The 16,566-nt window shown below is 39.9% G+C and overlaps 1 protein-coding gene and 1 long non-coding RNA gene across 2 annotated transcripts; both read right to left on the reverse strand.

Moving 5' to 3' along the window:
* Positions 1-2,656: 2,656 nt before the first annotated feature.
* LOC138954864 (uncharacterized) lies at positions 2,657-7,966 on the reverse strand. Its single transcript, XR_011451986.1, has 4 exons — positions 7,892-7,966; positions 6,629-6,709; positions 6,104-6,205; positions 2,657-2,742 (listed from the first exon to the last, which is right to left on the reverse strand). It is a non-coding gene; the product is annotated as an uncharacterized lncRNA (long non-coding RNA).
* Positions 7,967-9,529: 1,563 nt separating this feature from the next.
* Positions 9,530-15,657, reverse strand: LOC138954865 (uncharacterized). Its single transcript, XM_070326625.1, has 6 exons — positions 15,311-15,657; positions 14,788-14,889; positions 13,668-13,748; positions 12,436-12,516; positions 11,878-12,002; positions 9,530-9,541 (listed from the first exon to the last, which is right to left on the reverse strand). Exons 1-6 carry the CDS (start codon positions 15,420-15,422, stop codon positions 9,530-9,532), a joined length of 513 nt encoding a protein of 170 aa, XP_070182726.1. The 5' UTR covers positions 15,423-15,657.
* Between the last annotated feature and the right edge of the window lie 909 nt (positions 15,658-16,566).

A 16,566-nucleotide genomic window follows, 5' to 3' on the forward strand; every position in this document is an offset into this window, starting at 1 on the left:
GCCTATCTAAATGCGCGTTGCAAAATGTGCGTTTTGAATCTTCTTTTTTCTCTGGCGGTACTGACAATATCGTTATTGAAACAATCCCAGTGCACTAAGGGATTTATAGAGCAAATCTCGAAAATAATTATTGAACTCAGCGCTATGCGCTTCGTTCAATAATGAATTTTCTCGATTTGCTCTATAAATCCCTTAGTGCACTGGGATGTCTCAATAACTTAAATAATAGATAGTCAAAATATAGATTACACAATGCTCTATTTATAACTCACGTTGGGAATCCCGAGAGACTTTCTTTGTTTAGTGGGGCACTTACGGGGGTCGAGGCTTGCCGAGACCACCTAATTACCCCACTAAACAAAGAAAGTCGCGAGCGATTCTCAACGTGAGTTACAACAGAACATTGTGTAATGTATTTAGTACACTTTTAATGCGGTAAGACGTGTGTTGTTATGTTTGTAGACACATCACTGCGTCTGTTTACATCCCATACAGGGCCTCGACGCCTAATCCGGAAGTCTGTGGATTTGTTTTACTCTTGCAAGATAGCAACACTCTGGAGAATCAAAACATCGGCCAAACATGACGTATTTGGCAAATAAGTGTCGCGCAACATTTCAGTGTGGTGTCGTTCAAAAAGTTCTAGAGATCGTTTACGGCGGCCTGGCGTAAAATAAAAAGAAATGTTTTTACAGTACGTACTCATAAGGATACAAAAAGTAAGTGCTTGTTGTAGGAATTGTCGTTATCGTTCATTCTTTATCGTTCAGAATCATTATTGCTTGTCGCTTTTAGATCTCACAAGCAGAAACACTCTGCAGCCAACAGAAATGTCACAGCGTTCAAGGTTTCATTTCTTAGGTGCATTTTAGTTGTAAGTGGACGAAATTTAAGCAAAATCCTTTTTTCCAGTTCCATGATGATATATATAGGTGGTATGAAATTAGTCCAATGTTACTGAACTGGAGATTTTGTATCGAACTGGTCAAGCTCAGTCGAACTCGCAGAATAAAACTGAACGCATGCACTGCATTTTTTCCCGCAAGACCGTATACTCGTAGCATCATCTGTCCACCGCTTGTTCTGAGCGTGTTTTTAATCCAAACATATCATGTCTGTATGTTTTTGGAATCAGGAACCGACAAGGAATAAGAGGAAAGTGTTTTTAAATCGATTTCGGAAATTTAATTTTAATCATAATTTTTATATTTTTAATTTTCAAAGCTTGTTTTTATTCCGAATATAACATATTTATATGTTTTTGGAATCAGCAAATAATGACAAATAAGATGAAATTGTTTTTGGATCGTTTTATAAAATAATAATTTTAATTACAATTTTCAGATTTTTAATGACCAACATTATCAATAAATTTTAAAGCCTCTTAGCTGACATGCAATACCAAAGTCCGGCCTTCGTCGAAGATTGCTTAGCCAAAATTTCAATCAATTTTATTAAAAAATGAGGGTGTGACAGTGCCGCCCCAACTATTACAAAAAGCAGGATATGACGTCATTAAAGACATTTATCGAAAAAATGAAGAACACGTCTGGGGATATCATGCCCAGGAACTCTCATGTAAAATGTCATAAAGATCGGTCCAGTAGTTTATTCTGAATCGCTCTACACACACACACACACACACACACACACACACACACACACACACACACACACACACACACACACACCACGACCCTCGTTTCGATTCCCCCTCTATGTTCAAACATTTAGTCAAAACTTGACTAAAATAATGTAAAAAGACGCGTTTGACCATATGAAGAACATAAATTGCAGTCAAAGAGTGTACTAAATGTTATTATATAACGTTCCCGAGTGCTATTTCACCGTCCCCGTGTGTCCCCGCGTGCTGTTAAACTGTCCCCGCGTATTTTAGACACACCGATTTTGAATCCTAATGTTTCAAGAGGTAATTGCCAAACTGGCTTTAAGTCGAACAAGATAAAAGTATACTCTTTGATTGTGCAAATAGGGAACCTTATCTGCTCTCATTATATATTAGAAGCATCCTTATACAATCGATTTTCGATTTAAGAGAAGAACAGTTATAATTCTGAATACCTTTGTTGTCGGACCATATATTACAGAAAACATGATGTAAAACTTACTGCACTGGTAAGTAGCTGACCCGGTAGACACAACAACACAGTCGCTGCTACTTTTACAGTGATTGTTTGTCGTTGGGTCACACCCCTTTCCCACGTCAATTTCTGCAATTGGGGAACATAGAGAATTTAGTCATCATGAGAGAGGGACACAGACAGGTAAGACCCATATCCCCCCTTCCCCGTGTGTCGCCCCGACCTGGCCTGTCCACCACTCGAAGCCAATGCCAACAACTCAATTTTCAACCATCCTTGTAAATTCAAGACTTCAGCGCTTTTTCCCAGAACACCCGCATGAATCGTTCCAAGATAACTTAACACACACAACACACACAACACACACAACACAAACATACACACACACACAAACACACACACACACAAACACACTCACACACAAACACACACAGAGGCAGACACACACACACCCATGACAAACCCAGGACACATACACACACACACAGGCACACACACACAGACACGCACACCAACCTACCCACCTCCCGCGCCCCGCCCCCATACACACAGTACTCACTACAAAGCCGACTGTCACAAACAGCATCAGTCACACAGTCCGTGGTACCACCGCACTGTTCGTTGCTGCCCGCTGGTATTCCTGTAGCACAAGTTCTTTTATTATTGTGCATGTAGAATCCCTATTCTGATAGACACATGGGGGGATTCGGGGTTTTGATTGGATAGTCTCACACAGCCCTATTTTGATCATCGGTTTATATTTACAAAAACAAACACACGTGGTAGTTCCGGTTCAAGTCGAGCAGACGGTATTTCCTTCGCTGTCATACAATTGAAGACATACAAGTATACTTACCAATGCTTGCCAACGCTAAAGATGATGATGAATTGCCCTACTCTGCTTAGCAAGACAAAGATATACTAGGCTGCAAGACGTTCGGAGCTATCATTTCGCTAAACTTACACATTATTTCAACTACCAGATCTTTTCTTTTTTACAACAACAAAAAACATAAATATACGATTTACTACATAATATCCTCTGAATCGTGTCTAATCTAAAAGAACTGCGTCAGTAAAATTGTAATTTTTCCTGTAATTCATCTTTAAGTTGCCTCCCTTGATTTTCATTTGTGAAAAATCGGAGGAAAAAGATGTTCCCCTTAAATCAATGCAATAGAAAAAATTAGAAAAACAAAGTGTGTAGAGATCTGAATTCCTTATTCATGTTTGAAGGATATCACCATGCAATCTTAGTGTGTTAAGATAATTATATTGCTTCAAAATTATCTCCCTTGATCTCCCTCACACACAACACTTGTTTCCAATAATGTTTTTAATTTGGGGTATTTTTAAAAGAGTATCATGAAAAATCAATATGAAAATCAATGCAAACAGTTCTAGACATCCTGTACAATTTTAAAAAAATCTGCATTATGTATGATGTGTGTGTTTGTGTATGTGTGTGCTATGTGTGTGTAGTGTGTGTTATGTGTGTGTGTGTGTGTGTGTGTGTGTGTGTGTGTGAGTATGTGTGTGTGTGTTCGTGTGTGTGTGTGTATGTGTGTGTGTGTGTGTGTATGTGTGTGTGTGTGTGTGTGTGTGTGCCACTGTGTCTGTGTGTGTGTGTGTGTGTGTGTGTGTGTGTGTGTGTGTAATACAGGGATATTTTAAGTAACAAGAGTTGTAATAACACGACTGACTGCTTGACCTACGTCGCATGATGTAAAATCTACTGCGTTGTATTCCAGTTCAGAAAAAGCAAGCTCTACATATAGTAATTCAGACAGTAGAACTACAGACAGTAGAACACAGGATTGATGAGCAGCGCTCATACTCACGACATTGATTGGCGTCACAGCGCAGTTCTGGTTTACATTCGTTGGCATTCGTACACTGGGAACCCAGCGTTAGCCCTGTTGTGTAAATTATATCATTCGAATATATACTCACTTCAGAATGCAGCAAAAATCATTAAAACTAAAACAAACTGAATGACAACGATAAACTATCAGTATTCTTCTTTAAACTGCTCAGATAATACAGGTATTAATCTAATGGCTTGGTAAAAATCAGATTCGTTACATTGGTTGCCAGCAGAAGACGTTTTTGCTGTATTATTTAAAAACAATCGAAGCAACTTTTCCACAGTGCTCAAAATGAAAAGCTGTTAAGGATGATTTGCAATATCTCTTGGTAAAGGTAACGTGCTATACATACTTAATCTTTTTTTCTCTACCCTGGTAAATGTTTGAATAAAAACGACCAGCAATAGGGACATTTTCAGTGATGCGCCACTCCTTATAACGCCTGTTAAGATCTGTTTAACTCAATTCCTGAACCAGGTTCTGCCCAACTAGCTTGACAGTTTTAAGAAGCACGAGAGTTCAAACAAATGTATATCAAAATGTGACATTGAGCGTGGGGTTCATACATCTGAAAGGTTTTCTCTTGATTTGTGAAATGTGTTCGTGTACAGGACTCAAACCCTAAAAGCCAGAAACGAGACATTTCAAAAGAAGTACTAATCGTCCTAATCAACTGTTCTTCTTGAGCACTGTACAAATAGTCCTTCCTTTTTATAATGAAAAACATCCACCTCATGCCCCTCATCCTGATTATACATGACCACGAAACAAGCCATATGTCATGATCAATCAAGTAAGACAACGTCAACACGTCTTTACATTGGACGGTGCAGACTTTTGTACATATACATGTATTTTGAACTAGAGGAATACCCGCTTCGCCGGGTAGCCGGCTTCGCCGGGATGAAATACTTAGAGCCGTACGCCGGCTTTGCCGGGTCCGAACAATGGACCCGCCAAGCTTAGGTCCCTCCCAGATTCGTGGAATGGGAACAGCACGAAAATGATTCAGTGGCCAAAATGCCATTCCTGACCATATCGAGTCCCATCCTTGTCGACGAATGTAACCGTGTTAATCACCTTTGGAGGCGAACTCCACTCAAACAGGATTGAGCAATTTAGAGCTTATCTCTAAGCCCTTTTGATCTGTTATGGCTTCTCAAAGGAAGGCCAGTACATACAAATACACAAAAGCCGCCAGACCACATCACAAACAGAACTGAACAATCCACAGGTGTTGCCCACATAGAGAGAGACACACACACACACACACACACAAACACAGAGAAGCCGTATATATAGAGAGATAGATGACAGTGTATTTTTCGCGTGGCTATAAATTGATTCGACCTTTGCACTTTTACAGTGAGGATAATTTACGGGTCCAATTTACGTTCTGGACACTGCGGTGACCTTCTAAAAATAGTAACAGAACGCCGGGAATATCCGAAGATGCCCCACTCATACTATAGTGCACCATACGAAGGAAGGGAGGTAAACGCTGAAAACCTGGAGAAGATAAGGAAGAGTTACTTATAATGGTGAAATGAACACAAAAACCAAAATCGGTTCAGCGCTGCGCGCTGAGAGCACGTGTTGAAATATCTCATCGATGATATTGTGTCCGGGGTGTAGCTGAATACGGTGTCCAAATTTGAAAAAGATCCACCGAGAACTTACGCGTTGTGATATGGTGTAGCGGCTTTGGTGTGTCGGTATGGGGGCCTGGGTAGCTGAGGTGGAACCAAAATCGGTTCAGCGCTGCGCGCTGAGAGCACGTGTTGAAATATCTCATCGATGAGGTTGTGTCCGGGGTCTCTCTGAATAAGCCCACCAAATTTGAAGCAGATCCATCGAGAACTTTGGCCGTGCATCGCGAAGACACAGACACACAGACACGTCGTATATATATATAGATCCTGATGTCTCAAGAGGTAATTGCCAAACTGGCTTTAAGTCGAACAAGATAAAAGTATACTCTTTGATTGTGTAAATAGGGAACCTTATCTGCTCTCATTATATATTAGACGCATCCTTATACAATCGATTTTCGACTTAAGAGAAGAAGAGTTATAATTCTGGATACCTTTGTTGCCGGACCATATATTACAGAAAACATGATGTAAAACTTACTGCACTGGTAAGTAGCTGGCCCGGTAGACACAGCAACACAGTCGCTGCTACTTTTACAGTGATTGTTTGTCGTTGGGTGACACCCCTTTCCCACGTCAATTTCTGCAATTGGGGAACATAGAGAATGTTGTCATCATGAGAGAGGGACACAGACAGGTAAGAACCATATCCTCCCTTCCCCGTGTGTCGCCCCGACCTGGCCTGTCCACCACTCGAAGCCACTGCCAACAACTCAATTTTCAACCATCCTTGTAAATTCAAGACTTCAGCGCCTTTTCCCAGAACACCCGCATGAATCGTTCCAAGATAACTTAACACACACAACACACACAACACAAACACATACATACACACACACACAAACACACACACACACAAACACACACACACACACAGAGAGGCAGAAACACACACCCATGACAAACCCAGGACACATACACACACACACACAGGCACACACACACACAGACACGCACACCAACCTACCCACCTCCCGCGCCCCGCCCCCATACACACAGTACTCACTACAAAGCTGACTGTCACAAACAGCATCAGTCACACAGTCCGTGGTATCACCGCACTGTTCGTTGCTGCCCGCTGGTATTCCTGTAGCACAAGTTCTTTTATTATTGTGCATGTAGAATCCCTATTCTGATAGACACATGGGGGGATTCGGGGTTTTGATTGGATAGTCTCACACAGCCCTATTTTGATCATCGGTTTATATTTACAAAAACAAACACACGTGGTAGTTCCGGTTCAAGTCGAGCAGACGGTATTTCCTTCGCTGTCATACAATTGAAGACATACAAGTATACTTACCAATGCTTGCCAACGCTAAAGATGATGATGAATTGCCCTACTCTGCTTAGCAAGACAAAGATATGCTAGGCTGCAAGACGTTCGGAGCTATCATTTCGCTAAACTTACACATTGTTTCAACTACCAGATCTTTTCTTTTTTACAACAACAAAAAACATAAATATACGATTTACTACATGATATCCTCTGAATCGTGTCTAATCTAAAAGAACTGCGTCAGTAAAATTGTAATTTTTTCCTGTAATTCATCTTTAAGTTGCCTCCCTTGATTTTCATTCGTGAAAAATCGGAGGAAAAAGATGTTCCCCTTAAATCAATGCAATAGAAAAAATTAGAAAAACAAAGTGTGTAGAGATCTGAATTCCTTATTCATGTTTGAAGGATATCACCATGCAATCTTAGTGTGTTAAGATATATATTGCTTCTAAATTATCTCCGTTGATCTCCCTTACACACAACACTTGTTTCCAATAATGTTTTTAATTTGGGGTATTTTTAAAAGAGTATCATGAAAAATCAATATGAAAATCAATGCAAACAGTTCTAGACATCCTGTACAATTTAAAAAGAATCTGCATTATGTATGATGTGTGTGTTTGTGTATGTGTGTGCTATGTGTGTGTAGTGTGTGTTATGTGTGTGTGTGTGTGTGTGTTTGAGTATGTGTGTGTGTGTTTGTGTGTGTGTGTATGTGTGTGGGTGTATGTGTGTGTGTGTGTGTGTGTGTGTGTGTGTGTGTGTGTGTGTGTGTGTGTGTGTGTGTTTGTGTGTGTGTGTGTGTAATACAGGGATATTTTAAGTAACAAGAGTTGTAATAACACGACTGACTGCTTGACCTACGTCGCGTGATGTAAAATCTACTGCGTTGTATTCCAGTTCAGAAAAAGCAAGCTCTACATATAGTAATTCAGACAGTAGAACTACAGACAGTAGAACACAGGATTGATGAGCAGCGCTCATACTCACGACATTGATTGGCGTCACAGCGCAGTTCTGGTTTACATTCGTTGGAATTTGTACACTGGGAACCCAGGTTTAGCCCTGTTGTGTAAATTATATCATTCGAATATATACTCACTTCAGAATGCAGCAAAAATCATTAAAACTAAAACAAACTGAATGACAACGATAAACTATCAGTATTCTTCTTTAAACTGCTCAGATAATACAGGTATTAATCTAATGGCTTGGTAAAAATCAGATTCGTTACATTGGTTTGTTTCTTTAACAATTGCCAGCAGAAGACGTTTTTGCTGTATTATTTTAAAACAATCGAGGCAACTTTTCCACAGTGCTCAAAATGAAAAGCTGTTAAGGATGATTTGCAATATCTCTTGGTAAAGGTAACGTGCTATACATACTTAATCTTTTTTTCTCTACCCTGGTAAATGTTTGAATAAAAACGACCAGCAATAGGGACATTTTCAGTGATGCGCCACTCCTTATAACGCCTGTTAAGATCTGTTTAACTCAATTCCTGAACCAGGTTCTGCCCAACTAGCTTGACAGTTTTAAGAAGCACGAGAGTTCAAACAAATGTATATCAAAATGTGACATTGAGCGTGGGGTTCATACATCTGAAAGGTTTTCTCTTGATTTGTGAAATGTGTTCGTGTACAGGACTCAAACCCTAAAAGCCAGAAACGAGACATTTCAACAGAAGTACTAATCGTCCTAATCAACTGTTCTTCTTGAGCACTGTACAAATAGTCCTTCCTTTTTATAATGAAAAACATCCACCTCATGCCCCTCATCCTGATTATACATGACCACGAAACAAGCCATATGTCATGATCAATCAAGTAAGACAACGTCAACACGTCTTTACATTGGACGGTGCAGACTTTTGTACATATATTTTGAATCCTGATGTCTCAAGAGGTAATTGCCAAACTGGCTTTAAATCGAACAAGATAAAAGTATACTCTTTGATTGTGCAAATAGGGAACCTTATCTGCTCTCATTATATATTAGAAGCATCCTTATACAATCAATTTTCGACTTAAGAGAAGAAGAGTTATAATTCTGGATACCTTTGTTGCCGGACCATATATTACAGAAAACATGATGTAAAACTTACTGCACTGGTAAGTAGCTGACCCGGTAGGCACAGCAACACAGTCGCTGCTACTTTTACAGTGATTGTTTGTCGTTGGGTCACACCCCTTTCCCACGTCAATTTCTGCAATTGGGGAACATAGAGAATTTAGTCATCATGAGAGAGGGACAGAGACAGGTAAGAACCATATCCTCCCTTCCCCGTGTGTCGCCCCGACCTGGCCTGTCCACCACTCGAAGCCACTGCCAACAACTCAATTTTCAACCATCCTTGTAAATTCAAGACTTCAGCGCCTTTTCCCAGAACACCCGCATGAATCGTTCCAAGATAACTTAACACACACAACACACACAACACAAACACACATACACACACACACACAAACACACACACACACAAACACACTCACACACACAGAGAGGCAGAAACACACACCCATGACAAACCCAGGACACATACACACACACACACAGGCACACACACACACAGACACGCACACCAACCTACCCACCTCCCGCGCCCCGCCCCCATACACACAGTACTCACTACAAAGCTGACTGTCACAAACAGCATCAGTCACACAGTCCGTGGTATCACCGCACTGTTCGTTGCTGCCCGCTGGTATTCCTGTAGCACAAGTTCTTTTATTATTGTGCATGTAGAATCCCTATTCTGATAGACACATGGGGGGATTCGGGGTTTTGATTGGATAGTCTCACACAGCCCTATTTTGATCATCGGTTCATATTTACAAAAACAAACACACGTGGTAGTTCCGGTTCAAGTCGAGCAGACGGTATTTCCTTCGCTGTCATACAATTGAAGACATACAAGTATACTTACCAATGCTTGCCAACACTAAAGATGATGATGAACTGCCCTACTCTGCTTAGCAAGACAAAGATATACTAGGCTGCAAGACGTTCGGAGCTATCATTTCGCTAAACTTACACATTGTTTCAACTACCAGATCTTTTCTTTTTTACAACAACAAAAAACATAAATATACGATTTACTACATGATATCCTCTGAATCGTGTCTAATCTAAAAGAGATGCGTCAGTAAAATTGTAATTTTTCCTGTAATTCATCTTTAAGTTGCCTCCCTTGATTTTCATTCGTGAAAAATCGGAGGAAAAAGATGTTCCCCTTAAATCAATGCAATAGAAAAAATTAGAAAAACAAAGTGTGTAGAGATCTGAATTCCTTATTCATGTTTGAAGGATATCACCATGCAATCTTAGTGTGTTGAGATATATATTGCTTCTAAATTATCTCCCTTGATCTCCCTTACACACAACACTTGTTTCCAATAATGTTTTTAACTTGGGGTATTTTTAAAAGAGTATCATGAAAAATCAATATGAAAATCAATGCAAACAGTTCTAGACATCCTGTACAATTTAAAAAGAATCTGCATTATGTATGATGTGTGTGTTTGTGTATGTGTGTGCTATGTGTGTGTAGTGTGTGTTATGTGTGTGTGTGTGTGTGTGTGTTTGAGTATGTGTGTGTGTGTTTGTGTGTGTGTGTATGTGTGTGGGTGTATGTGTGTGTGTGTGTGTGTGTGTGTGTGTGTGTGTGTGTGTGTGTGTGTGTGTTTGTGTGTGTGTGTGTAATACAGGGATATTTTAAGTAACAAGAGTTGTAATAACACGACTGACTGCTTGACCTACGTCGCGTGATGTAAAATCTACTGCGTTGTATTCCAGTTCAGAAAAAGCAAGCTCTACATATAGTAATTCAGACAGTAGAACTACAGACAGTAGAACACAGGATTGATGAGCAGCGCTCATACTCACGACATTGATTGGCGTCACAGCGCAGTTCTGGTTTACATTCGTTGGAATTTGTACACTGGGAACCCAGGTTTAGCCCTGTTGTGCAAATTATATCATTCGAATATATACTCACTTCAGAATGCAGCAAAAATCATTAAAACTAAAACAAACTGAATGACAACGATAAACTATCAGTATTCTTCTTTAAACTGCTCAGATAATACAGGTATTAATCTAATGGCTTGCTAAAAATCAGATTCGTTACATTGGTTTGTTTGTTTAACAATTGCCAGCAGAAGACGTTTTTGCTGTATTATTTTAAAACAATCGAAGCAACTTTTCCACAGTGCTCAAAATGAAAAGCTGTTAAGGATGATTTGCAATATCTCTTGGTAAAGGTAACGTGCTATACATACTTAATCTTATTTTCTCTACCCTGGTAAATGTTTGAATAAAAACGACCAGCAATAGGGACATTTTCAGTGATGCGCCACTCCTTATAACGCCTGTTAAGATCTGTTTAACTCAATTCCTGAACCAGGTTCTGCCCAACTAGCTTGACAGTTTTAAGAAGCACGAGAGTTCAAACAAATGTATATCAAAATGTGACATTGAGCGTGGGGTTCATACATCTGAAAGGTTTTCTCTTGATTTGTGAAATGTGTTCGTGTACAGGACTTAAACCCTAAAAGCCAGAAACGAGACATTTCAACAGAAGTACTAATCGTCCTAATCAACTGTTCTTCTTGAGCACTGTACAAATAGTCCTTCCTTTTTATAATGAAAAACATCCACCTCATGCCCCTCATCCTGATTATACATGACCACGAAACAAGCCATATGTCATGATCAATCAAGTAAGACAACGTCAACACGTCTTTACATTGGACGGTGCAGACTTTTGTACATATATTTTGAATCCTGATGTCTCAAGAGGTAATTGCCAAACTGGCTTTAAATCGAACAAGATAAAAGTATACTCTTTGATTGTGCAAATAGGGAACCTTATCTGCTCTCATTATATATTAGAAGCATCCTTATACAATCAATTTTCGACTTAAGAGAAGAAGAGTTATAATTCTGGATACCTTTGTTGCCGGACCATATATTACAGAAAACATGATGTAAAACTTACTGCACTGGTAAGTAGCTGACCCGGTAGGCACAGCAACACAGTCGCTGCTACTTTTACAGTGATTGTTTGTCGTTGGGTCACACCCCTTTCCCACGTCAATTTCTGCAATTGGGGAACATAGAGAATTTAGTCATCATGAGAGAGGGACACAGACAGGTAAGAACCATATCCTCCCTTCCCCGTGTGTCGCCCCGACCTGGCCTGTCCACCACTCGAAGCCAATGCCAACAACTCAATTTTCAACCATCCTTGTAAATTCAAGACTTCAGCGCTTTTTCCCAGAACACCCGCATGAATCGTTCCAAGATAACTTAACACACACAACACACACAACACAAACACACATACACACACACACACAAACACACACACACACACACACACACACACACACAGAGGCAGACACACACACCCATGACAAACCCAGGACACATACACACACACACAGGCACACACACACACAGGCACACACACACAGACACGCACACCAACCTACCCACCTCCCGCGCCCCGCCCCCATACACACAGTACTCACTACAAAGCCGACTGTCACAAACAGCATCAGTCACACAGTCCGTGGTACCACCGCACTGTTCGTTGCTGCCCGCTGGTATTCCTGTAGCACAAGTTCTTTTATTATTGTGCATGTAGAATCCCTATTCTGATAGACACATGGGGGGATTCGGGGTTTTGATTGGATAGTCTCACACAGCCCTATTTTGATCATCGGTTTATATTTACAAAAACAAACACACGTGGTAGTTCCGGTTCAAGTCGAGCAGACGGTATTTCCTTCGCTGTCATACAATTGAAGACATACAAGTATACTTACCAATGCTTGCCAACACTAAAGATGATGATGAACTGCCCTACTCTGCTTAGCAAGACAAAGATATACTAGGCTGCAAGACGTTCGGAGCTATCATTTCGCTAAACTTACACATTGTTTCAACTACCAGATCTTTTCTTTTTTACAACAACAAAAAACATAAATATACGATTTACTACATGATATCCTCTGAATCGTGTCTAATCTAAAAGAGATGCGTCAGTAAAATTGTAATTTTTCCTGTAATTCATCTTTAAGTTGCCTCCCTTGATTTTCATTCGTGAAAAATCGGAGGAAAAAGATGTTCCCCTTAAATCAATGCAATAGAAAAAATTAGAAAAACAAAGTGTGTAGAGATCTGAATTCCTTATTCATGTTTGAAGGATATCACCATGCAATCTTAGAGTGTTAAGATATATTGCTTCAACATTATCTCCGTTGATCTCCCTTACACACAACACTTGTTTCCAATAATGTTTTTAATTTGGGGTATTTTTAAAAGAGTATCATGAAAAATCAATATGAAAATCAATGCAAACAGTTCTAGACATCCTGTACAATTTAAAAAGAATCTGCATTATGTATGATGTGTGTGTTTGTGTATGTGTGTGTGTAGTGTGTGTAGTGTGTGTTATGTGTGTGTGTGTGTGTGTGTGTGTATGTGTGTGTGTGTGTGTGTTTGTGTGTGTGTGTGTGTGTGTGTGTGTGTGTGTGTGTGTGTGTGTGTGTGTGTGTGTGTGTGTGTGTGTGTGTAATACAGGGATATTTTAAGTAACAAGAGTTGTAATAACACGACTGACTGCTTGACCTACGTCGCATGATGTAAAATCTACTGCGTTGTATTCCAGTTCAGAAAAAGCAAGCTCTACATATAGTAATTCAGACAGTAGAACTACAGACAGTAGAACACAGGATTGATGAGCAGCGCTCATACTCACGACATTGACTGGTGCTGACGTCACAGAGCAGTTCTGGTTTACATTCGTTGGCATTCGTACACTGGGAACCCAGCGTTAGCCCTGTTGTGTAAATTATATCATTCGAATATATACTCACTTCAGAATGCAGCAAAAATCATTAAAACTAAAACAAACTGAATGACAACGATAAACTATCAGTATTCTTCTTTAAACTGCTCAGATAATACAGGTATTAATCTAATGGCTTGGTAAAAATCAGATTCGTTACATTGGTTGGTTTGTTAAACAATTGCCAGCAGAAGACGTTTTTGCTGTATTATTTAAAAACAATCGAAGCAACTTTTCCACAGTGCTCAAAATGAAAAGCTGTTAAGGATGATTTGCAATATCTCTTGGTAAAGGTAACGTGCTATACATACTTAATCTTTTTTTCTCTACCCTGGTAAATGTTTGAATAAAAACGACCAGCAATAGGGACATTTTCAGTGATGCGCCACTCCTTATAACGCCTGTTAAGATCTGTTTAACTCAATTCCTGAACCAGGTTCTGCCCAACTAGCTTGACAGTTTTAAGAAGCACGAGAGATCAAACAAATGTATATCAAAATGTGACATTGAGCGTGGGGTTCATACATCTGAAAGGTTTTCTCTTGATTTGTGAAATGTGTTCGTGTACAGGACTCAAACCCTAAAAGCCAGAAACGAGACATTTCAACAGAAGTACTAATCGTCCTAATCAACTGTTCTTCTTGAGCACTGTACAAATAGTCCTTCCTTTTTATAATGAAAAACATCCACCTCATGCCCCTCATCCTGATTATACATGACCACGAAACAAGCCATATGTCATGATCAATCAAGTAAGACAACGTCAACACGTCTTTACATTGGACGGTGCAGACTTTTGTACATATATTTTGAATCCTGATGTCTCAAGAGGTAATTGCCAAACTGGCTTTAAATCGAACAAGATAAAAGTATACTCTTTGATTGTGTAAATAGGGAACCTTATCTGCTCTCATTATATATTAGAAGCATCCTTATACAATCGATTTTCGACTTAAGAGAAGAAGAGTTATAATTCTGGATACCTTTGTTGCCGGACCATATATTACAGAAAACATGATGTAAAACTTACTGCACTGGTAAGTAGCTGACCCGGTAGGCACAGCAACACAGTCGCTGCTACTTTTACAGTGATTGTTTGTCGTTGGGTCACACCCCTTTCCCACGTCAATTTCTGCAATTGGGGGAACATAGAGAATGTTGTCATCATGAGAGAGGGACACAGACAGGTAAGAACCATATCCTCCCTTCCCCGTGTGTCGCCCCGACCTGGCCTGTCCACCACTCGAAGCCACTGCCAACAACTCAATTTTCAACCATCCTTGTAAATTCAAGACTTCAGCGCCTTTTCCCAGAACACCCGCATGAATCGTTTCAAGATAACTTAACACACACAACACAAACACACACATACACACACACACAAACACACACACACACAAACACACACACACAGGCAGACACACACACCCATGACAAACCCAGGACACATACACACACACACACAGGCACACACACACACAGGCACACACACACAGACACGCACACCAACCTACCCACCTCCCGCGCCCCGCCCCCATCCACACAGTACTCACTACAAAGCCGACTGTCACAAACAGCATCAGTCACACAGTCCGTGGTACCACCGCACTGTTCGTTGCTGCCCGCTGGTATTCCTGTAGCACAAGTTCTTTTATTATTGTGCATGTAGAATCCCTATTCTGATAGACACATGGGGGGATTCGGGGTTTTGATTGGATAGTCTCACACAGCCCTATTTTGATCATCGGTTTATATTTACAAAAACAAACACACGTGGTAGTTCCGGTTCAAGTCGAGCAGACGGTATTTCCTTCGCTGTCATACAATTGAAGACATACAAGTATACTTACCAATGCTTGCCAACGCTAAAGATGATGATGAATTGCCCTACTCTGCTTAGCAAGACAAAGATATACTAGGCTGCAAGACGTTCGGAGCTATCATTTCGCTAAACTTACACATTATTTCAACTACCAGATCTTTTCTTTTTTACAACAACAAAAAACATAAATATACGATTTACTACATGATATCCTCTGAATCGTGTCTAATCTAAAAGAACTGCGTCAGTAAAATTGTAATTTTTCCTGTAATTCATCTTTAAGTTGCCTCCCTTGATTTTCATTTGTGAAAAATCGGAGGAAAAAGATGTTCCCCTTAAATCAATGCAATAGAAAAAATTAGAAAAACAAAGTGTGTAGAGATCTGAATTCCTTATTCATGTTTGAAGGATATCACCATGCAATCTTAGTGTGTTAAGATATATTGCTTCAAAATTATCTCCGTTGATCTCCCTTACACACAACACTTGTTTCCAATAATGTTTTTAATTTGGGGTATTTTTAAAAGAGTATCATGAAAAATCAATATGAAAATCAATGCAAACAGTTCTAGACATCCTGTACAATTTAAAAAGAATCTGCATTATGTATGATGTGTGTGTTTGTGTATGTGTGTGTGTAGTGTGTGTAGTGTGTGTTATGTGTTATGTGTGTGTGTGTGTGTGTGTGTGTGTGTGTGTGTGTGTGTGTGTGTGTGTGTGCGTGTGTGTGAGCATGTATGTGTTTGTGTGTGTGTGTGTGTGTGTGTGTGTGTGTGTGTGTGTGTGTGTGTGTGTAATACAGGGATATTTTAAGTAACAAGAGTTGTAATAACACGACTGACTGCTTGACCTACGTCGCATGATGTAAAATCTACTGCGTTGTATTCCAGTTCAGAAAAAGCAAGCTCTACATATAGTAATTCAGACAGTAGAACTACAGACAGTAGAACACAGGACTGATGAGCAGCGCTCATACTCACGACATTG

The sequence above is a fragment of the Littorina saxatilis genome, unplaced genomic scaffold, assembly GCF_037325665.1.
Source record: "Littorina saxatilis isolate snail1 unplaced genomic scaffold, US_GU_Lsax_2.0 scaffold_609, whole genome shotgun sequence".
In the NCBI taxonomy this organism is placed as follows: domain Eukaryota; kingdom Metazoa; phylum Mollusca; class Gastropoda; order Littorinimorpha; family Littorinidae; genus Littorina; species Littorina saxatilis.